The sequence below is a fragment of the Pyrgilauda ruficollis genome, unplaced genomic scaffold (assembly GCF_017590135.1).
Source record: "Pyrgilauda ruficollis isolate IOZ18807 unplaced genomic scaffold, ASM1759013v1 scaffold9, whole genome shotgun sequence".
NCBI classification, from domain to species: Eukaryota; Metazoa; Chordata; class Aves; order Passeriformes; family Passeridae; genus Pyrgilauda; species Pyrgilauda ruficollis.
Window position 1 is genome coordinate 10,271,312 of NW_024531043.1, and position 23,704 is coordinate 10,295,015.

At 41.9% G+C, this 23,704-nt stretch overlaps 1 protein-coding gene across 12 annotated transcripts in view; it reads left to right on the top strand.

Annotated features, from left to right (window-relative positions):
- The first annotated feature begins 1,850 nt into the window (after positions 1-1,850).
- Positions 1,851-23,704, top strand: part of ATXN2 (ataxin 2) — a 49,680-nt gene continuing 27,826 nt past the window's right edge. For 9 of the 12 annotated variants that reach the window (XR_005956935.1, XM_041488759.1, XM_041488761.1 and 6 more), the window contains exons 1-9: positions 1,853-2,116; positions 8,228-8,264; positions 9,869-9,928; positions 10,627-10,698; positions 10,905-11,055; positions 17,606-17,730; positions 18,934-19,025; positions 21,616-21,813; positions 22,318-22,496. Coding sequence is in view for 11 of the 12 variants with exons in the window: in XM_041488759.1 (XP_041344693.1) it covers positions 2,004-2,116; positions 8,228-8,264; positions 9,869-9,928; positions 10,627-10,698; positions 10,905-11,055; positions 17,606-17,730; positions 18,934-19,025; positions 21,616-21,813; positions 22,318-22,496 (1,027 nt within the window). In the remaining variant the exon portion in view is untranslated. Of the gene's footprint in view, positions 2,117-8,227; positions 8,265-9,868; positions 9,929-10,626; positions 10,699-10,904; positions 11,056-17,605; positions 17,731-18,933; positions 19,026-21,615; positions 21,814-22,317; positions 22,497-23,704 lie in introns of all 12 variants that reach the window. The other 3 variants (XM_041488766.1, XM_041488763.1, XM_041488764.1) reach the window with 2 other exon arrangements.

Sequence of the window (23,704 nt, forward strand, 5' to 3'; positions counted from 1 at the left end):
GAGTTCTACTCGTTCTCTTATCAGACTTCCTGGTGCTTTTTATTAACAACTTCCTTTTCAAAGTTGCACAAGGTTCAGGACTAACCCAAAGCTGTAGAACTTACAAGCAGCACCCTAAAGAGACTGGTTCACAGAATCTTGGAATATCCTGAGTTGGAAGGGACTCATAAGGATCATCAAATCCAACTTCTGGCCCTGCACAGACCCTTCAACATTTTCATTTATGGAGCCTCTTTTGGGCTCTATATATTTCTTATATTATTATATACTTCTATATCCTACTAAACTATTATTATTGTTGTCATTATTACTACTACTATATTGTTAAATATTGTCTTATGTTGGTTAAGTGCTTTTTCATGCTAGTGGGTTTTACACAAATATATATAAAAAGGATTTTTCTTAGCTGCTCTTAGGAGATTTATTTATCCCATCCCATACAGTGAACCAGATTCCTGCTCTTATAGTAAATGCTCCCAAAATTGGTAACTTTGGGCTATGCAGGTTTTGATGTCTCCCACAGAAACTCTTGGGCTCCAGAAATCCTGAGTGTCCTTCTCACTCAGTTCTGTGGCTGTGACATAGTGAAGCATCTCGTGAGTTCACTGAAAGGATTAAAAAAATCGTCTCTGTTAAGAGTATTTTCTATGGGAAAATTCTTCATGCTGAGCCCATTTTGGGTAGGATCTGTCATCTAGTTCATAAAGCATTAACCACAAGGTTACTTAGGCCTGTGAGGTAAAACAAAATAATCAGTTTAAAAGGTAAAATGTAAGGAAAATGCTAATTTAAGAAAGCTGTTCAATATTTTATCTTTTTACCATTGTGTGCTACCACCCACAACTCTTCCAACTGCATGGGAAAGCTGTTGCTTTAGGAGCAAGGTGTATAAATAATGCCTGCCTAAGAGCACTGCTCCTTTTTATTCCATTGGAATCCTGTGGGATTTCTAGAGCATTTCTATGAATAGATTAAACTCTGAGCATTTCGAGTAACCATGGCTATAAATCAATTTAGCACTTGGTTTTCAAGTTGCATCTGTTCTTACTAATCCTGTATGTGCTTTTTTTTTTTTTTTTTTTTTTTTTTTAATAGGACAGACCGGGCTTTATTTTTGTGTATGGGCTTTGGTTTGGTGAAATTCCCGCTCTGCACCAAGCAGGTTCCACACACAACCACTGCACCCTGGATTTCTGCAGGGAGCCTGCTGATGGTGGACAGCAAACACGGAGTGAGGGGAGAACTGGCATCTGGAGCTTAAATATTTTACCCAATCCAAATTTATATTTCTCTACTACGAGGGGAAGCCCTGACTGCTCCGAAATCTGTAAGATGGAGGGGCACTGCAGGGAAAGCAGCCATCCTCCGGCCCCATCTTGCTTTCCCCCAGGAGCAGGGATGTGTTTGGCAGCGATGGCTCTGGCTTCTCTGCGGATCAGGGCAGCTCGGCGGGGCCTGCCGTCCTCCACCGGCCTTTCGCAGCCGGCCGGGGCTCGGCCATTTTTCCTCCATTTCGTTGTCTCTCGACGCTTGGTTTCTTTTGAACGATGCGCTGCGGGCCGAGCCCGCCGCCCTCCCACCGCCGCTCGCTGGGGCCCGGGGAGGGGCGAGCGCGGCCGGGCCCCACCAGGCCGCGGCCTGCGGGCCCGCAGCGCGGGGAGCGGAGCCCGAGGGAGCCGTGCGGGGCCGACCCACCCGGTGTCACCGGCGGGCACGGAGGGGGCTGAGCGGGCGAGGGGATTCTCCCGACCCTGCCGGGGCCTCACGGCCGGGCCGGGCGGGCGCTGCCGCCGTCCCGCGCCGCCGCCGCCTCACGTGTCCCCNNGCCGCCGCCCGCCCCCCCCGCGGATCCCTCCGCGCCGCGCTCCGCTCCCTCCGCCCCGCTCGCACTGTTTGGGAGCAACCGGCCGAGCCAGCGGCGCCCCGGCCCCGCCAGCGCAGCGCGGACCGGCCGAGCGCACCCAGCCCGGCGCGACCCCCGGCGCTCTCCCTCCCTCCTCGCCATGTCCCTCAAGCAAGCGGCGGCGGCGGCGCAGCCCGCCGGCAACAACCGCAAGCCCCCCGGCGGCGGCGGCCCCGGCCTCCCGTCAGCCGCGGGGAGGCAGAACATGGGCAGGTGGGTGCGCAGTGCCGCGGGACCGGCCCCGGGCCCGGTGGTGGTGGTGGATTTTAAAATTTATTTTAATATCTAGGGATCGTTATTATTTGTAATATATATATAAATTTTTTTTAGTGTTTTTATTTGATTTTTTTTTTTAAATAATCGCAATAAAATTCTCGCGGGAAGGCGGGCCGCGCCGCGCCGCTGGATGGTGGCTCCAAGCGCGGCCTCGCTTTCTCTCCCAGATTTTTTGGGGCAGGAATCTTGCAGAGGCTGAGCCCTCTCCTCGCCTTCCCCCCCCCGCCCCACGCTCGCTGCCTCTGGAAGATTCATCCCGCTCCTGCTCTCAGATCATTAGCTACGCAAATCCACTCACATTTTCCCCCTTTTCTTTCCCTCAAATAATAAACTCTGTAGTGCTGTGAATTTTTCCGGGGCTGCGGGGGTCATAACAAACGATCAGAGCAGGACGTTAACAGTTCTGAAGGTCACAGTCACTCAGAGCAGTTTCATTTCGAGTTTTATTCATCTTCCTCTTCAACTGGACGTTTATTCCCACTCGGTTTTGTGCACTGGCAATAAAACAGAATTTACAGTGGCCCCATTGTTGGACATCACTGGAAATAGGGTTTTACTTTGTTCCCAGCCAGTGGAACTGGAAGCGGAAGAGCTTTGGAAGGGCTGAAAAGGACAAAATAAATAACAACAACAATACCTCAGCAGCTCAGAGCACCGATTTAATAGTTTTTACATATGGCATTAGGTGGGATGTGATGTTTACTGGGCTCTGTCCCTGCCAACCCACAGTGGCACTGTAGAGGTTAATGTGAAGGGCAACAAAACCTCCAGCTTATTTTTTGAAATTCAGCATAATGGCAAGCACTTGCCCCCATAGATTTGGGCATGGGAGTTCAAATTCTCTCCCAAGTTTAAGATTAAAGCCACTGGATTTCTCCTACCAGTTTGGCTTTCTGGTTCTATTGGATAAATTCCACTTCAGAACTCCTTAGGGAGTTCTGTGGGGCTGCTGAACAACTGATGTGTTCCCTCAGAGGTGTTCATGCTCTTTCTTTCTTAATTTTTCAAGTTGTTTCTGAAAGGAGGGGCTGTAAAATCACAGTCCCAGGCCTGCTGGAGCCCCATGGAACACCTTCAGGGAACTTCCCCTACACCTGTCCTTGGTGTTTTGGGGAGTGCAAATTCGAAGATGGTTCATGCTGTAAATCTGGCCATGTGAATGAAAAGCTGAGTGGCTTTTCTGTTTAGAAAAATTAAAATTTAGGTGGCTGCATCTTGGTGTCTATTTGATGCATTATATTCTTTAATAAAAACTTAAACATCTCCAGTGTATGTCAAGCTTTCTGCCCAGCAACTCATTTCCCTGCAGCACTAACATTCTCATACAGAAAAAAAAAAAAATTACTTTTCATGGCTAAGTTGCTCTTGAAAGCTTAGTTTGGGCAGAAAACTCATTGATAATTAACTGTCCTGGGCCTAATTTTCTGCTGTGGGTTTGTTACTGGAAGAACTGGGCTGAGCACTTGTCCTTCTACCTCTGATAATGAGGGAAGGGTCAGCTCTGCTCCCTGCCTTGTCTCCATGGGTTCATGCTGCTGCACATCTGTATTTCAGATTAGAAAAGGTAAAATCCCGTGTGAACAGCCAGTGTTCTTTACTATCTTATTAATTGCTTTTAGACAAAGGGAAAAATCAGAAATAAAGGCATCCTTGAAGGTGTTTGAGATAAAAAAGGATTAATACCTTTATCATAAAGAGGCCCCAAGTGGAATGCTGTGTTTGTTTAATGTGCACTATGGCAGATGGGCTTGGGCTGCAGGGGAGATGCCAACAGCACAGCGAGCTGTAATTAGGGAAAATGTAGACTTGGTTCACAAAGTTGCTGCCTGTGCTATCAGAACATTATCTAACATCCACTTTCTGTGTTTGAGAGGAGTTTTGCTGTTATGCAAGCACAGGAGGGTTAGCTGTCCTCTGGCTGCAAGTTGTGTCTATCCCAGCCTTCCTCCATCTCCATCCTTTTTTTGTTCATTTTTCCCCATTGTTATTTTATCTGAAGGCAAAACACCTCAGGGTCAGGGTTTGGATGTTTCTTGTCTTGTTACAATTGTGGCAGAAGGGAATTTTCATTTTGGTAACTTGCTTGCCTAACTAGGCTTGGGGGTCCTGTAAGAATACACAGAGTTACTGTCCTTTAAAAATGGCTTTTTCCTATCAAAAAGCTAAAACTGAAACCACCCCATGGTTCAGTCTCCAAAGAAAATTACACAGACTTCTTGCCTCCATTTATTTTCCTTTTTCCTTGACATCCCTTTCTTGAAAGCATGGTGACCATCCTGTTCAGAGGGAAGGGAAAGGGAATGTTAAGTGCCAAGGTGCTGGAATTTCAGGGCAGTGCCTGTTCCGGAGATCTCACACATGCCAGTCAGGTTTTTGAGTTGCTTCTGACATCTTTGTGTGGGTTTTAGTGCAACTGTGCTAAACTGCTGAGCAGAATGACTGCTTAACCTGCAGGCCTCTTTCCTTATCACTGTGAGTGCACTTTAGGGTGGTGTTACATCCCTGGTTTGGAGTAACTTTTAATTTAACAGCTGATTCATGGCAATGTCTGTGAAGGTTCTTCAATGACTAAGCCCATCTGCAGGTTCCAGGTGTGCACTGGGCCAGACTTGAGTCAAGTTGTTCAATATCCAGATGCTGTAGAAGCTGTCACCCTGTGTGGAGACAGGAATTGGCATTATTGATGTCAGTATTGGGGGAAAAATGACAAAAAATAAAGCTGCAGGACTTCTTGCATAATCCTCATTTGACATCTTCGATTCATTTGACTTTATAGAGCCAAACACTGCGCTGAAATAAAACCTTGCACTTCAGATTTCTCCCTCAGAAGAAAAGCTTTGCCAGCTCTCTGCACTAAAGTTCTTTAGAGTACCCTGTAAATTTGTTTTCCAAGCTGCAACAATGTCAGTCAGTGCTCCAGAAACATCCATTCACCCTTTAAATTCAAGTATTTGTAGCTACATTTCTGCTCCAGACATTAATTGCCGTGTGGCTGCATTTATTTCTTAGTTTCAAAGTGAAGATGCTGCTGGAAACAAAACTGGAGACTTTCTTTCCCATCCGGGAATGACTTTGTTTCCCTTGCATTAACTGGGAAAATACAAATGCGTGACCTTGTTTTGCTTATACAAACTCTCTACTTGGCATGTAAACATTAAGGAGGGAGGTGAGGGATGCTGAGGAAATACTCATAAAAATAGAAAAAAATGTGCAAGTTGCTGCTGGGAAAAAAACATTTATAGTGCAGCTTTTGGGCCCTGAAGGAGACTTTGCTTCTTGGGGTGTAACTGCTGGACCCAGGGGGTTGGCACTGAGTTTAATTGCTCAGTTGTTACTTTGTCCTGAGTTTGTGACTTTGCTACCCCAAAGCAAAGGGTTTCCAGCTTGGGTTTGCCAGGCTGTCCTGCCTTCCCCCAGGTTTACCTTTAACCACATATCTGCAATGCAAAATGAATTTTTTTTTTAAATTTTGCCATACTTACCCTAATGAAAATGGGGTTTTAGTTAGCAGTGCTAAGTTGCTACTGAGCCTTCCTGGATTCCCCCATCTCCATTTCTTTGTGTTACCCTCCTGTTCCAAATTATGTTAAACATCTGGCAAAACCCATCTACCTTCAGCTTTTGTAAAGGTCCTGAGGTTTTTTCCTTTCATATGTTGCATCAAAGATGTGTCAAATGATACTTTGAACTTGAGTCTTCACCTATTTCAATATGAAACTCAAGTTGGTGGCCTTGGTTTTAGCAGAAGATACAGTTTTGGCTAAATTGTTGCATTGGCAGGATTGGTAAATATATTTCTTTTTTCTCATCTTGGTGAATGTGTTGGGTTGTTTTTTTTTTCCCCCCAATGGTTTGTGATTAACAGTTGTAGCTGGAAAACAAGAGGTCAGATCTATAAAGAGACCTGATAGATCAGAGAATTTCTGCTTTAATTTTTGGCTCATGTAGAGGTTGGGAGTTCTTGCTGATGTGGATGTGCACAATCAGTTTGTTTCTTGAAGAAGTGTGGGTAGGAACAGTAATTTTGGAAATGTGGCAAGAGACGGAAAATCTGGAATACTTGCCTTGGTGCTTAAAGGGAATACTCCAAACTTTCTGCCCAGTCTAGCAACCCAGTTATTTTCAGGTCTAAGAATACTTTGTCACTAAAAATGGGAGTGGTTTCTCTTGCAAAGACACGAAACTCTTTCACTTTTGATCTGTAGCTGATGGAGGAAAAGGAGGATCTTCTAAAATCTATGAGAGCAGCAGATGGAACTGGTAAAATTGTTTGACTTTGGTCAAGTTCTGAGTGACCATGGTGATCACATTTTTGATTGTAGTAGAAGGACTAATCAAACTGAGCTGTGGCTCTTATGTCGGGGTTCCACATCTGCTTTCAGATAGAGAAGGGTCTGAAAATTATGCAAAAATGCTGTTCCAGATTCACAAGGCTTCAGTTCTCTCAGAAGCCATTTAACAAATGTCAGATTTGGTAAACGGTGAGATTTGCTCCAGAGCAAGCCTGACATTGTGAAGCTGCCCTGTAGAAAGTTAAGGCTGATGGGTAGTTAAATAAAGGTTATTTGCATTAGAGCTTTTTTTGGTGAGATTAGCTCTCTGCAATATCCAGAAAATGCCTGCTGGGCACCCCAAATCTGCAGTTCTGCCATCAGCCAATGCCCCCAGCATGTGTGATGCTCTGAGACCACAGCTCTGATGCAGAAGCTTGTTGGAAATGAGTCAGGTGATAGTTTAGTGGTTTTTCATTTTTTCCTCATTAAGGCCTTTCATGGCTCTCTGATGGCTTTGCTTATTTCGGCAGAATTTATTGAAGGGTTATTTATGTTCACTGAGAGAAGTTCCTTTGATTTTTTGACTACCCTGTGAGCTCTCTTTTATAAGGGCCTATTATTTTGGGGGGTAGGGTGTATTTAGCCCCAGCTTGGTGTTTTTAGAAGCATTTCAATGCAGTTGGCATCTAATGAAGGTGTTCAGGAGCTCTGAACAATCTGGTCCAGAGGAAGGTGTCCCTGCCCATGGGATGGGGATGGACCTTTAAAGTCCTTTCCAACCCCAGCCATTCCATGATTCTCTGACATCCAGTTGGGTTTAGATTTCAGTGTTATTTAGATAATACCAGACATGATTCTTCAGGTGTCATTATTGAAATGGTTGTGTGTCAGTAAGGTGAGTCTATTTAAAAAATTGAGGGTTTTTTTAATAGAACAGAAGATTTATTTTTGCCTCACATTCCAGTGAGTGCTCCTGAAGTCATAACACAAATTTAAATCACTATAAGGAGTATTTGAAACTAGGACTTCTTGGTACAAGGGAGGAGCTTAGAATTAAGGCACACCAGTGGAGTTGAGGAATTTGGGGACTTTTTTAGCTGCAGGGATGTTTTGGGGCTCAGGTGCCTGGGATGGGGGGCACAGACTGACCCTTCTCAGTGTGCAGGGTGTTCTGAGCATCCCCAGGTGTCCTGAGTGCTACACAGTGACAGATTGGCATTAGGAGGAGCTGGTATTTTTGGGGGGAATGGACAGAATTACTGGGTTTGCAGCATTATGAGAGCAGTTAGAAACGAGCTCTGCAGGTGGAACCTCACAGTCAGGGCTCCTCTGTGCCCTGTGGCTGGGTCAGTGGTTTGGGTGGCCCAAATCTGACACAGTGACAACATTTGGAGCCTCCTGGCTCAAGGAAGGGACCCTGTGCTGTGTAGGGCTTGAGCCTGATCTTGCCTTTGTGTGCCATAAAGTTTTGGAATTTGCTTTAGTTGCAGGATTATTCTTTCATTCTTACTCTGATTTTATAAACTTAGTATTTTCTTCATTTTATCCTTTAATTTATCACAGGTAACCCCCTGCCTGCTGATGGCCCTTGGTAGGTCAGCAGGTTGGAGATAAACCCAGTGGGTCCTTGTCAGGCTCTGCCCTCTGGGAATGCTGGTTTTCCTGACCCCATTCTCAACTCTAAATTAAGATGGGTTTGGAATTCTTGCTTGGTAGGAAATGGAGCAGTTTCAGCAGCTCTTTAATCGTCTGCCATGTGTGTGTTTCATTCCAGAGGCCGCAGCAGTGGCAAAGGACCACCTCAGCCTACGGTGAGTTCGTGGTTTCTCCTCTTTGTGCCCATGCAGGCTAGGAGGAAACAACTTATCAGAATGGCAGATACTGAAATATTCTCTCCATTTTTTCCTTGGGATACCATGGTGGGTGGATACTTCAGAGTGAAATACAATTTTCTAAAGAGCATCATCTCACATTCATTAAATCTCCTGGGAGGGTTGAAGGGGGGAAGATTCGCTTAAACTTTTGACTGCACTAATATAAATATTCTTAATTTTCTTGCAATTACAGCTGTAAATATAAAAAACATGTAACTTAAGGCAGTGCTTTTTGAATTAGTTCCTATCTGAAAATTCTAACCTTGGCTTCTCCCTTAAACAGATGACAGTAAGGCAGCATTTAATGAAATAAAAAGAACTACTTTGTTTAGCTTTACTATAAAATTGCTGAAGCATTGTTCTCAGTAGCTCCAATGTGCAGCTTTAGTTGTTCTCAAGCCTTTGTGTAGATGTGGCTTGACTTGCAGAGCATCATTTTATCAGAGCTAAATTCATGGATCTTGATTGAAAGAGTGAATCTTTGAACTTCACTAATCAAATATTTGCCATTTTGTTGCTGGCCTGGTTTTCAAAGATGCCTAATTTTGGGGAATGAAGCAGAAGCAGGAAGATTTAAAAGGGCTGCAGTTTGCTTACATAAATGTTTATTGAAGATACCAAGACACTTGAGAAAAACTAAAGAAGCTTTGAGGAAAACTGGTGGAAAAGGTCATAGGCAAACACTAAAATTCCCCAAATGTTGGCCTGCATGTGCTGTGTACTGAGTGCTGAGCACAGGAGTGTCCCCAAACTTGTCTCTTCAGCCCAGGAAAGTGGCTGACCATTAAAAATATGTTGTCAATTGAAAAACTCAGAATATGGTGAGATCCCAAGAGCTGTTTTAGCATCTCTTGTTTTACAAACACAAAGAGCTACCAGCTATTGCAACAAAACACCTGCACTGAGGTGAATGTGTCCTCCAGCAGCCTGGGGACACCTGCCCAGCTCTCCCAGTCAGGATTGCAGGTCCTGGTGCTGCACTGAGTTACTTTGGACTAAATTAATAATAGGATTTGTGGCAATTTAGCACTCCACAATTTGATGGCTTTAGCTGCTGTTAATGTGTGTAATCAGGGCTGGGAGATGAAAGGATGAGCTTGAGCAGGCCTGAAAACACCTTTTTGCTTCTACAGCACTGCAAGTGCTTTATTCTCTTGATGGTTCTTAAAACCAGCAGGGCTTTTTTTGTTTAAAAACAAAGCCCTGCTGACATCCCTCAAATCTGTGCATATCAGCTGCACCCAGCCAGCCAGAGAATTTCCTTAATGGAGTGACATTAGGGGCTCTCCTGGGATTTTTAGCTTGTTTGGGAGGGTGTTAGATCTTTAACTGGTCAGAGAAAAGTCAGGGGCCCTCTGAGAATCTCCGCTGGCATGTTTAATATTAATATTTAATAATGGACATTCCACGTGTCTTGCCTGAGTAAGACTTGTACCCAACATTTCTGAGATTTTCTGTGTACTGATGAAAGCCTGGGTTGGGTTGTGTACTCTGCCCTTTGGAATTTCTCCAGTATTCATGATGGCTTTCTTATTTTTCAGATTTCTTTTGATGGCATCTATGCAAACATGAGAATGGTTCACATACTCACATCAGTTGTTGTAAGTCTTTGTATTTGGAAGAATGGTTCCTACATGACAGGGAATTGTTAACTAATCCACTAATTGTAATATAAAGGAGTGAATATTAAACTTTAAACACTTTTTGCCAAGGTTGAGCTTTAAAGGATCATAGAAATTTTAGGCTTGGAAAGGTTCAACTCTGATTTGCACAGGTATAGCAGATTTCTTAGGTGCATTGGTTGTATTTTGAATTTTCTGCCTTTAGAGTGATTCTGGATAAATAAAACGAGTCCGTGTGCAGGGATTAAAAACCTTTCTCCCAATATTTTAAGGGAAGCCCTGACATGGCAAAATAAATAAGGCAGACTGTCTCACATCTTCTTGAGGCCAGGATAAGCTTTTATCCTTATTTGTACCCACACAGGCACAGATTTGGGGTTTGCACAAAACCTCCTTTGTGTATTTTAACTGGTCAAGAGTCTTGTGAGAACCAAATATTCTCCAGTGAGTATCTTAAATCCCTTCAGAACTGCCCATACACACCCAGCTGTTTGAATTTGCAGAGCACAGCAGTGTATTTATAAATGGGCAGATGCTGAATGAGGAAATTTGGCTAAAAATTTATCTGTGTTTTTACACTTTGGACCTATGTAAAGAGCACATGTTTTAGAAAATCACTGTAATGTCATTTGTCATGTTCATAGAAAGTTACATTCTCCTTTTTTCTTGCATTCTAGGGATCCAAATGTGAAGTACAGGTGAAAAATGGTGGTATATATGAAGGAGTTTTTAAAACCTACAGTCCTAAGGTAATTTTTTACGTTTTGATTCATCCCTATTGTGAAAATTCCTAACACCGAATAAACAACATTTGATTAAAATTGTAATATTTACTCTGAATTATATTTGCAGTTCATGCCTAGATTGAAACCAGCTTGTAAATACCTAGTTTTTGCAAATTTTTGAAGGGATGACTGTGCAGTAAAGCAGTGCCCTGTGCTTGTATTTCCCACAGTGTGATTTAGTGGTTGATGCTGCTCATCGGAAAACTGCAGAATCCAGTTTGGGGCCAAAACGGGAGGACATCCTGGAGAGTATCTTGTTCAAGTCTTCTGACTTTGTTATGGTGCATTTTAAGGATATGGATACCAATTATGCCAGAAGAGGTATATTTGTTTCATTTTTTTTTTTATGCTTTGAGATTGTAATTCAAGGTTTTTTGTAGTAGATGCTTTAGGATCTAAATACTGACGTTCATATTTAGATTTGTAGTTCTTAAAGAGTAACAAACTTCAGCACTTTGTGAAATCAGAAATTCATAAATTAAAAAAAAAAATGTATTTTTGAGTAGTTGTTTTGGTGTATGGAAAGCAAAGCCTTAGTGGTTTTTCAGAATATTTTACAGATTCTATGGAAGGTAGACACATTTTTGTAAATGTCTTTATGTCTTTCTAAATTTCTCTGTTAAGTGTTATGCAAGAATCATTGAATACAGAATTTCTCAGAGTTGAGATATATAGAGTCTATACTGAGGTATAATCTGTGTCTAAACATGCATTCATAGAAATATTCTATAAATACTCCTGCAAACAAAGCTAGAAATTCTTTTAAAATCCTCTATTTGTGTTTTAATTTCTTCTTTACTCCTTGTAGACCTGTAGGTAAAGCTCTCTAGAATACAGAGAGGTGACAGACAAATCTTAAAATCTTTAAGACATTGAAACTGTTCAAATTAAACAATTTTGCAGGCAGTCTTCATACTTTTAATGTCTGACCTCCAAGCCCCTGATTATTCTTCTGGAACCTAAGAGCTCATGAGTCAGTTCTATTCCTTTGCAGATTTCTCTGGTTTTGGGCAGCAAATCTCCAGAGTCTTTATGCTTAATGTTGCTGGTTTGCTGGGCTAAGGAATAAAAGAAAATACAGGTTTTTATGGCATGGGGTGAAATTGTCTCTGTGTACATTTACAGGCTGATTAACAACTGTCACAGGAGCTCAGTGCTTATTGGAACACAGGTTTTATTCCCATTAGCAGGGACTTAGAGATGGGTAGAGACTTGAGGACATTTAATGAGAATTTCTCTCTTCATCTTGTGTTTGTACCTGTTCTTGCCTGATCTAAAGCTGCAGAATGAGAGGTTTGTTGTTTCAAGGAATTTTTGCTTTTCCCAGATGATGATGCATAATGTCAGAGCAAATGCAGCATTGAAATGCAGATAAGTTCCAGGTTCTGGATGGGACTTGGAATTTAAATTACATGAGAGCTGTTTTATAATGGGTTTGGTATGAACATCACTTTAATGTAAATGCAAACTGGGCTCTGCCTCACCCAATCTTTATAGATTTTGAGCAGACTGAATGAGGAATATACTACTGCTTCTAGGAATAATGGCTCAACGGACATTTTCTAGAAGAAAATGACTGTTTCAGGTTGAACAGTCCCTCAGTGCACTTTATTAGGTGGAATGACTGAGTCTAAATCTCTTAAATACTGGAGAGCTGAAATAAAGCCATAAAAACTTGGGGAGAAAGATAAACTGGAAGGCTGCAGAACTTGATAAGTCAGAGTGGGTGAATTAATCTGCTTTCCATTTTGTCCCAAAAATACATTATCTGGAAATGACACTTGAAAGTGTAACTCAGTCTCTGATCACACCTTCAAATTAGAGCAACGAGGGGTTTTCTGCTTCCTGGGAAATTAAATAAGCAAGGATTGAAAAGGCTGGAAGTTTGTGAATGTGCATGAAGGAGCTGCTGGCCTTTGTTCTTGTAAATAAACCCAAATCTTTGTGGTGCAGGATGATTTAGAGTGAAAACAGACTCTGAACTCCTGCCTGACTTGGTGCTCCTTGTTTTGGGAATTGTCCCTGCTTGGTGCTCTGGTTAGGCTTACCTGGGAACAGACACTTTTAAATTGTCTAACCCTCGATGGTTTTTGGCTTTCACAGACAGGTGAGGAGAATTTGGGAATACTTGGTTGGAAAGGCTTTAAAATCATACTCAAATAAAAGAGCTTTTCATCAGCTCTCCTTTGGGAGGCTTACCTGGGGTAGGGGTGTTGGGGTCTGATGATCCTTGTGGGTCCCTTCCAGCTCAGATTATTCTGTGATTCTCTCTGTGTAGTTTCTTACCCTGTAGGAGACTTCTAGATTTTGTGGAGACCTTGAACTAAATAAATATCTGCAGAAGATACTGTTTTGAAAATTTTAATGCATCCCAATTCAGTATAAGTATTTGTGGATTTTATTGTGGCATTTGCTCCCTGATGGGCTGGAGGAATGTGGGCTCCTGGCTGTGGGTCTGGATCTTCTGGTCCACCCTCAGGTTTGAGTAGCAGAGATGTTCTCTGGATCCTGAAAAAGAGACTGGAAGAGGAATGGGAAAGAGCAGCAGGTGGGGAAAAAGGGAATGGGATGGAGTCTCCTTTCAGAAGAAGGAAAACAGAGTTGAGTGTGAAAAGCCTCTGCCAGAGCCTGCCAGGCAGCTCCCAGTGCTATCACAGCCCTGCAGCTTTGGGGCAGGGAGCTGATAACCCACCCAGAGAGCTCAGGGGAGGGAGCAGCACTGCAGGCCTGGGGGTGGAACTGGAGCAGCACACGTGGGTTTGTGCCAAGCATGACATTGCACCTTCAGAGACACTCCTGGGGAAAGCCTGGGGTCTGCCCAGATTGTAAAATTGGGAGGGTTGGGAGAGAAATTGGTAGGTCTGCACAGGGAGGGGTGTTGTGGCTGTGAATGTTCCAAAAATCAACGTGTCCCTGTTTTCTGGGCCTTTATTTGCAGCTCTGTCAGCCTGCACAGACCTTGCAGCTCCTGGAGGTGCTTGTTTGGCTTCCAGAGGAAGGGGAGGGAGTCACCTGAGGGTTTCTCTCTGTGGAATTGAGGTTTGCTGCAGTACAGGCAGGCTGATGAATGAAACATACACTGGAAAACTCAGGTGAAGCTGTATTAAACCCATTATTCCCCTTCCAGACTGTTCTGTCTGCTCCTAAAGAGGGACTGACACTGATTTCTGCATGTGCAGTGGAAATCAGCTGCTAAAACCCCACTGTCAGTGCAGGCTGAAATCCTTGGCTGTACATTAATATTAGCATATCTTCCTGCTTCACCTTTGAGTGCTGAGATCTTGCTGCTGCTGCGTGATTTGGGCTCCTGGTTGATGCAGGAGGTTCTGTTTGTCCTGATTTTACACCAGAAGTGTTTCCTGGGAGCCCTGAACACTGATCAGTCCACAGAGCTGGTTTGCATGGGATTCAAATTTCAGTCAGGCTTTGGAGTTGTCTTCTTGGCTTCTCTTTAAAGACAAGACAATTCAAACATCATAACTTACTGCTAAAGTAAAAGACTTCTGCAATGTTTTTATTGTTTTTTGGCATGCTGAGGAAAATACTACAAATCCAATGAAAAGAAAGGCAGAAGAGAATTGGCTATTTAAGTTTTTCCTTGAATTAGCTCTGAGAGTGGCATCCTTCCAGAGAAAGTGTTGCAAGGGGAATAGCAGAAGGCATCTTTTGAACAAAGAAAGGAAATGTTGGCTCTGCAGAGCCGGTGGTAACTGGTTTTAATGTTTCAAATCAGTAGTAAGTAGTTACAAAACAAATCAGAGTTTACTGTTGAAACCTTTGAGGTGAAACCTCAGTTTACTTTGACTTGATCAAAGCTTCAGTGAGTGCCATCAGCACCTTTGGCACGTAACACTGATTGGTTTAATGGCATTTCAGCTGCAGACTGGCACTTAATTGCACATTTGTGCTCTTCACCAAAATCTGTTTGTGAAAACAAGCATGTTAGACATTGAAATTAATTAAACCCGGACTCTTAATTGCTCTGCTCTGGCAGTTTTTTCTTTAACTCAGTTAGTAGCACACACTTAAGGAATTTGCCCCAGCTGAGTTTTTCGCAGAATGTGTATTTTTAATTTGCCTTAATATGAATTTCCATTGCATAGAGCTCTCCTTGGGACTTTTTTTCCATTCATGAAAAATTATTTTTTACCAGGCTTTAAAACAAGATCTTTGATACCCAACTCCTCTGCTTAGGAAATGTCACATTAAGCAGGTACAGAGGCAGTGGAGGCTAATTGAGTGTTACAGCCTCAGCCCCTTGTTTCACCAGGTCCCATTTGATCTTTAACTCGGGTTTTACCATGTAGAAAAGGGATTGATTAAAAATTTGGCCTTGTCAAGGTGTCATGTGAATTGCTCCTTCAACAGCTCAGAGATAAGAGGCACCAGATAAGGGGGAAGCTGAGCCTGGGCAGTGTCTTGTCACTTATTGCTCTGCCAGTCAGCACTTCCAGCAGCAGCTCATGCTTTACCTTCTACTTTATTAATCATCCTAAGAGCCACATTTTTGTTTTGGAAACTGTTATTTTTAAAGTTTTTTACATTCATTCTCAAGTTTGTTGCTGATTAATTTTGGGAGAGGCTTTGCTGTGTTTTTAATTCTGGTCTCCCGTGTGCCTGCCCTGCTGTTTGTTCCAGGAAAATTCTGATCTGTGCCTTGAGGTACCATCCTGCTGCACTTAAACTTTGCCTGGATGCTCTTGAGACCACATTGTCTGGCTGGGAGTGCCTTTGTGGCTTGAATTTCTCCTGTCTTTGGGTTTTCTTTTGAGTTGTGGAGGTTAAACAGGCTAAGTCTCTCTTGTGACTTTGACTGGAAAATGAGAGAGGAACGCAGAGCAGTGGAGCTTCCTGTGCCCTGTGATATCCTGGATTTACTGGGAAACTCAGCAGTGACTGCACACATCCTACTCAGACCTGCAGCACTTGCTGATAGTGGAGTTTTTGTTTTGACTTGGGTGTTTTTTCTGTCTGTATCATTACAATAACAGCGCTTCTGAATGTTTATGTGGCTGTTTAAATAAGAAAATTAGTGGGTTGAGTAGATGAGTCTTGTTAAGCTGGTATTTTATTCACAGTATCCAAAATGGCACAGTTGTGTGGAGTTTGCCTGGAGGAATTTAATAGAAATTAAGGAAACACCCTTCTGAAAAACAGATTGCCTTCATCAGGTGCTGCCATCAGGCTCCTAATTCATATTTATCTAATCTCACTGGAGAGGAGCTCCCTCCATTCCCAGAGATGCAGAAACAAATTTCAGTTTCCTAAAAGACATAAACAGCCTCCAATTTAGGTTTGGTGTGAAATGTCCCAGTCTGAGCAGAAATAAAAGATGGAATTAATGATGTTTGGGGCAGGAGCAGCACTGGTTTATCTGAGTTAAGCCATGGGGTATTGATAAGGTAAATGCAGAGTTTACATTCTTTAAAAATCTTAAAAATATGCTCTTTAGCTACTACTTAACTATGAGTTGTAGCTCTGTGTTCCTGTGTAGTTTCAGATGACTTTTGAACACATATATATAGTATGTATTCTAATAAAGTATATTTTAAATGCTGGTTTTTTGAGCATTTCATGGGATAGTGCTGGCTGTTATTAGAGAGACCAGCACAGTGATTTTTTATCCAATATATGTGCAGAATTTCATTGTGAGATTGGGTAAAACAGGAATAATAAGCAGCATCAACAGTCTCTCTTTAAAACATCTTCAGTGATTGTGTAAAAGCTGTTACATCAGTGGCCAACTTCATATGTTGGGAATTCTTTTCATAATAACTTTAAAGTTCTTTTTTTTTTTTTTTAGGCAGATTTTTAGATCTTGCCAGAAGTTAATTTAGGCCATGTTTTTCCTTATCTGGCACTGCCTGGTGGTTTGATTTCATCTTTTCTAAAGGTCTGAAATCTTTGCTCCTTATTTTATCAGCAGAATGATGATAGGAAATTCTGGATTGAAGACTTATTTATTTTAGGCCGATTTATTTATTTATGAGCTTATAACAAGCTTATTTGATTTTTTAAAGTTCTGTATGTAGTTCTGAGATCCAGTTGCTTACAAATACAAAAGCTTGGTGAATGGCTTTAGATATATTTTTACAGCAATTGAAATACTCTGGTATTATTCCTTTTTAAGTCTGGCTTGAATGAAACATGAACAAGTCAAAATAAATGTTTGTGATCTTTGTTTTTTGATGTTTTTATAATTTTTATAAACAATAGAAGAACCTTACTGGTTATTTATTCTCTTTTGTTGTCGAGAACAAAAAGTAGAGAGTTCTTGAATTTTCCTGTGTGATTTGGATCAGCTGCTGCTTGGAAAAACTCTGGCAGGAGAGGAGACCCCTCTGTTCATGTCACAGGAAGTGGGAGCACCAAAAGCTGATGGATAATTGCTCTGTTGGTGTGTTCAGGAGTTGTGGAAATAGAAGAAATTTGGATATTTGAAAGGAAAATTGCATTTTGCCCATTTAGGAAGTTGCTTTCCTGCTTTTTTTGATATTTGCACACTGTTGTGATGTGCAGTTGTGTGGGCTGGTTGGAAAAGAATTTTATACAAGTATTTCGTTTTCTAGAAGAATAGGGATCCTTGTGTTGTCTTTTTTTCTCTTTTTCTCTCCCAAATAAATATACATGTAATTGTAGAACAGGTATTGAAATAACTGAAAATAATTCTATTTTCTGATGGATGGAGAAGTTAGTCTGTACTTTAATCTGGAGTAGGCACCTCTCTGATATTCAGCAGCTCCAAAAGAAGGGGAATGATGATATTGTGCTCGTGATTCAGCTGTGTTTGTGCTGTTCCTCAGCTCAAAACCAGTGTGCAAACTTACCCAAACTGGTCTCACTGGTCCCAACCCTCCCCACTCTGTTGCAGATGCTTTTACTGATTCAGCCATCAGTGCTAAAGTTAATGGAGAGCACAAGGAGAAGGATCTGGAACCTTGGGATGGAGGAGAGAACACGGCTTCCGAGGAGCTGGAGGCGCTGGAGACCGATGTCGTGAGTGATGCTTTGATCATCTCTGGCCATCAGCAGAAAATGAGCTATTTCCCTGGACATGCCTTGAAATAATTCCTTAATTTCAATCTACTAATGAGCTTTGGAGGAGCAAAATTGCTGTCCTGCATTGTGCTGGTGGATGTTCAGTCTTTGCCAGTAGCTGCCACAGCCCTTTGGAACGATCTGGCTGAGAATAGCTGCCTTTCAAATGGCACTTTTGGCAAAGTCTGAGCAATGGCAGCTGCTGTGGTAAGAGCTGTGTTGGACTTCAGGACCCAAAGAGCAGCTTTTGTTAAGGACTCCAAATCCAGCAATGCCCCAAAGTGATTTATGTTTAATCAGAGCATTCCTGTCTGACTGTCATTGCACTTGGAAATGATGGGGAGATTGTGCTCAGCTGAGTGTCCCTGGGCTGCAGATGGAGAGAATTGATGGAAGCCTGACCCAAGCACAGGGACAGTCTCAGATTATGAATCATTAGATGAAGAATATGGCCTCAAATGCCATGTCCTCATATATCACAGCAGTCAGCTTTTCCTCAAGCAGAAATTCTTGTAGCCAGGTGTTCAGCCTGCAGTGTGTTCAAGGAGATAATATTACTGATTAGAGCATATTAACTTTGGGTAGAACAATTCTCCTGTCAGTTTTGGTGGCCATGCTGTAGAGCTGAGATTTATTGGAATACCCAGTATTCTCAATGCTTTTATAAAATATTCAAAGCATTTATTGTTGTGCTTGAGTGCTGTGATAGCAATTTTACTGAAGTGGGGGAGTTGTGCAGATCAACAGGAGTCTTCTGCCTGTGGTGCCTCTCAGGTAATTCCATCAGTGCTTTTGAAAAGTTTCAGAAGTGTTAATTTGCATTTTTGGAAAAGGCAAAAAAGATATTAATGTATGTATGTCTTGCTAGCCAGTAGTCTTCTAGTACAGAGTGAGCATGTACTTAAAAAAAAAACCTCCTAAAAACAATACAAAGACTCACAACAAACAAAAAAAAAAAAAGGAATTTTGAAGGTAGAATCTGTGCAGCTGATGAACAAAGCTCCCTGAAATAAACTGTGGCATTAATAACTTTGTTATCTGGACAGTGAATTCATAGGCCCAGGAAAAAGGGCAGAAGGTTTAACTTCTGCCATCAGCCCTTAATTTGAAGGGAATGTGTTTCCAGTGTCATTTTGAAAAACAAGCATCATTTTCTTCTAGTCTAATGGATGGGATCCCAATGACATGTTTCGTTACAATGAAGAAAATTATGGTGTAGTGTCAACTTATGACAGCAGTTTATCTTCTTATACGTAAGTTCCAAAATATTTTGTTATTAGATTTGTATTGAATGTTCTCCCTGGTTTGACAAACTTTCTATTCTGCAGCTCATTTTGCATAGTTTCTGAAGTTGTGGAATCAAATAACTGCAAAAGCAATGAATGAATGGTGCTTAAGAAACCTTGCCAGCTTTCTGTGAATAGTTAGATGCAGAAATCTTTATATATTCCCTTAAATGGGCACAGCTCATTCCCATTGCAGAGTTTTCTGAATTTAGCCATGCAATAAGGCTTGTTTCTTGCAGAAACTTCCAGGAATAGGGTGGAAAGCTGTGAATTAATCTGTATGTAGCTGCTATACCTATAGTTCTTTGTTTAACCTAGCAGAGCAGTTTGGCTAAACCCTGATTTTATTGAGACAATTGATCTGGAAGATACTGGAATGCTGAAAAGCTGCTGATAACCAGGGTGGGGGTTGTGTGCTTGTTTAGCAGACTTGTCCAGCTCTAAACTGAAGTTTTAGTTAAATATAATAACAACTGGAATATAGAAGTAATATAAAGGCTGCTCTGGCTACTCTGGCAGTGATTTATTCCCCAGAGTCTGCAGCTCTAATGTTCACTGCAACTGCAACACAAATGGACTGCAGATGTTCACAGCCATTGTGAAATGGCTTCAGTATTTCCCCACTCTTTTAACCCCCAAAGCAGAAATGTATTTTATCAATATCAAGGAATAGCAGTGAATATTTTGATTTCTGTGTGTGTGTGTGTGTGTGCACTTGTCTGCAGGTCTGTGGTTCAACAATGTGATTTCTGTGTTTTGTGCAAATGGACCTGTAACATGGTGATAATCAAAGTGTCTTAATCAGCTTATGTTTGAATCCTGGGGAAGCTGTTCTTTCCTTCCCTTCACTGCTCTAAGTACTTTTTGTACTTTTGAACTTCAGTCTTCCATCTTTCTGCTTTCTGGATATTAATGGAAACAGATCAAAAACATGAAGGTGGCTTTAAATTAATTCAATTTTTTTCCCCCTAGTCAAGCAACTTGCTTTGCATATCAGTCTGCTAAACTGGGAAGCTCTTCTCCTGATTTTCCATTAAATGCTTAGATGTGCAGCTGAAGGGTTTATTTGATTGTTTGATTGTTTTCTCTTCCTAGAGCTAAGCAATAGCAGGTAGAGTTTGTCAAACTGCATCAAGGTACAAGTTTGTGTTCCAGAGAATGTATTGATCATCTCCAGGGTTCTGAACAATGTCATCCTGTCCATCCCCTTTCTCTCATCTTTAATGGCCTCTTAGAAAACATGAAATCATTCCCTGCCTCTTTAGGTTGCCATACATCCCTTCATTTTTTGCACTCACTTTAAATAAATGAGGATTGTTGCCTGTTCTCCTTTATTGTGTTATTAACAGAGGGGCCTGGGACCAGGTTTGCATTCATGTAGATCTCATTTGAGCCAAAGCTTTATGCTGAAGGGTTTTATTGAATATTCTTGCAGTTACCATTGATAAGGCCAGTAAATGTTTTGACTGGCCAAAAAGTTGGGGAAAAACTTGTGCAGCTGAGTGCTGGCTTGGAATTTGGCAAAGCCACTCGTTTTCCTCATTCTGCCACCAACACTTGAGCAATTTTGCATATATTATTCTATACCTGGCTTGTATCTCCACCTACTTTCTTTGTTTTTCTTCTTTATATTATTCAAAATATGGGCAGTGGTTCTATAATGCCCAGCAGAGCAGGGGCCAAGCCTCAGCTCTGTTCTGTATTTTTATGTAGCTTATTCTGAAGTAAGGTTGGTGGAACAACTTTTGCAACTTTAAAATCAGAGGGAAAATATGTTTTTTTAAAACCTGATGCAGACATTAGGACAGGTAAACCCCAAAAATGGGTGGCAGAAGGAGGTGCCAGGTATGATCCCATCCCTGGTTGGGTTTTTTCAGTGTTTGAGTGCTCATGTATTGAATTTTGACTTGGTGACTTTCCTATGGGATGATTTTTGCAATATTCCATTGCCTGCCATAGAGAGAGACATGGAAAGAATGGGATTGAGGTCCTGGTACTCCCAGATGAGTCAGGAATTTCTGGTCCTGTGCTCTGAAGTGTTGCATCCATCTTTTCTGCAGTTCTTCATAACTGGGAGAGCTGAAATTCTATGGCTGGAATTATCAAAGGAGTGAGGATGTCACTCTCTAATTTCAGTAGGATTGTGTCTGCTGGCAATGTGTAAATAGCTAAAAAAAATTCAAGTTTGGGCTCTTGGAGTAGCTTCCTATGTAAACAGCAGTCTGAGGCTTTTTATTCCTGATGTTCTCAACCATGTTAAAATTTGGAGCCTTTGCACAGCTTTAGGGACTGGGGATTTTACAAATCCTGTGGAAAAGTTCTGCACCCTGTCCTCAGCTCTCTAGGCAGGTAAATGACCCTGAGTTTGTCCATAATATCAAACCAGTCCAGGAATTTTGTATTAAAAAAAAAAAAGACAGCAAGTCTACTGGCTTAGGAGCAAGATTTTTTTTTTTCCCCTCTGACTGGGTTAGAACTAACACTGTGTGATTTTTATAACTCCTTTTTGCTTTTGAATGCATTTCAGAGATTCTTTTCCTTTCCATTGTCTTTTTAGGGTGCCATTAGAAAGAGATAATTCAGAAGAGTTTTTAAAGCGGGAAGCCAGAGCAACTCAATTAGCAGAGGAAATTGAATCAAGTGCCCAATACAAAGCTCGGGTTGCCTTGGAAAATGATGAAAGGACAGAAGAAGAAAAATATACTGCTGTTCAGAGAAATGCTAATGAAAGAGAAGGACATGGTGTGAACACTAGGTACTTGAGTGCACTATGAATAGTATTTTTATTTAAATTATGGAGGTATTTTGGTGCTGTAGCAGTTTGCTCATTGATACTGGGCTTTTTCAGCAGGCCTGATTAGGTTTGGAGCCTTGTGTAAACAATCCTGTGCTGGTTTTGGCACTCAGGCTGACTTGGACACCTCTGCCTGGCCCTGTATTATCTCTGTAGTGAAACAAACTTCCCCATTCTGACCTGTCACCGTGGTGAATTTGTCCCAAATTACAGGAAGGGGCAGTGGTTTCGGTGTGTCCTGGAGAATTTCAGGCATTACTGCTAATCCTTCAGTGCCTGTGGGCTCATAAAGTGGACTGTGTGGCCACTATCAAAAGCCAATTCATGAGGTGACTGTTGGGTCAACATCTGATACTATTTAGATTTTTTCCCCTTGGCTTGATGTGAGAAAAAGAGAGCAAATGGGGTGCTTTTTGTTGCCTCTCAGTTGGGTCTCGACACTGATAGAAATTTGCTGTGTTTCAGAGAAAATAAATACATTCCACCTGGACAGAGGAACAGAGATGTCCTGTCCTGGGGAAGTGGAAGACAAAACTCACCGAGGATGGGCCAGTCTGGATCAGGCCCACCAATCTCAAGGTCTGGATCCCACACTTCAGAATTCAGCCCTAACTCTGGAGCAGATCAGAGAGTAGTTAACGGAGGCAAGTATCTGAAATCTGAATGAATGTACCTCGTAACACTGCAGATAATTACCTCATTTTGTGTTGAAATGGTGTGGGATTGGTTTGTGTATTCCATAAACCAGGTTAGCATTCATCATTTAACACAGAGGTTGTGAGTTGGATTTGGGCTTAATTCACAAAGGAACGCTCATTGCACTGTTCTGTCTGTGGCTTTGCAGAGCAGAAATGTCATTTATTTTCCTCCTCAATCACCTTTGTCTTAGATGATGGTGCACTGTGTGGTTTTAAAGATGAAAAACTGCATCAGCACTGCAAAGCTCTGGGTGGAGGAGCAGCAGTGCTGACACCTGCTGAAAGGCAGTGGCAGGAGGAAGCTTCTCTTCCTTTCTGGAAAAGAATAAAGCCACTTGCTTGGCTTTATGAAAATGGGAGGGGAGAAACAAGAACAGTGTTAGAGAAAAGGAATCCAAAGCCTTCCCTCCAAATGGGTATTTGAGTATTTTCTGCTGTACACGTGGGTAATATTTCTAACCAGGCATCAGTAGGCACTGCATGGCAGCAATGGGTGTCCCAGAAGCCAAACACCATTTCTGGAGATGGGTTTCAGCAGTGGCCTGTCCTCATGGCATTATTTGTAGAATTTAAAAATGCTATTAGAATAAATATTGCTGTGAATAAATGAAAAATGTATAATACTCAAGTGATCTATCTGTAAGTCTGAGAAGCATCTAAAGGTAAGTGAGACTTCCTTTCTAAAGCCAGAGTCAGCTCTGTAAAGGATGGACAAATGAGCCTTGCCCAAACAATGCTAACCTTGAAATTTGTCTGTAGTATTTGTGGTTTCTCTCACCCTGTTACTCTGCTGAATCAACATCATAGACCTAAAATATTCAGAATGGCTTGTAAATTCAATTAATTCTGCTTTGGAAACCATGAGCCCTATATCCTAGATTAAAATCCTCCATGAATACCTCAGATAAGTGATAAAGACATAAATGTCAGCATTCAGACACTGAACACCGCTGGTTTTTGTAAAGATCCAGCTCCTAGATGGATATTTACTCATCATTTGGTTTGAAAGTAGCAGTTTGTGTGGTCAGTACTGTTTGTGAACAGCTGTTTGAGAACCTCTGGTAGCTGTTAAGGACCTTGTGGAGTGCTGGGTGCTGTGGAGCATTGGTATGCCAGGCTAACAGATCAAACTTTACTGTCTGTTCCTTAGTAGT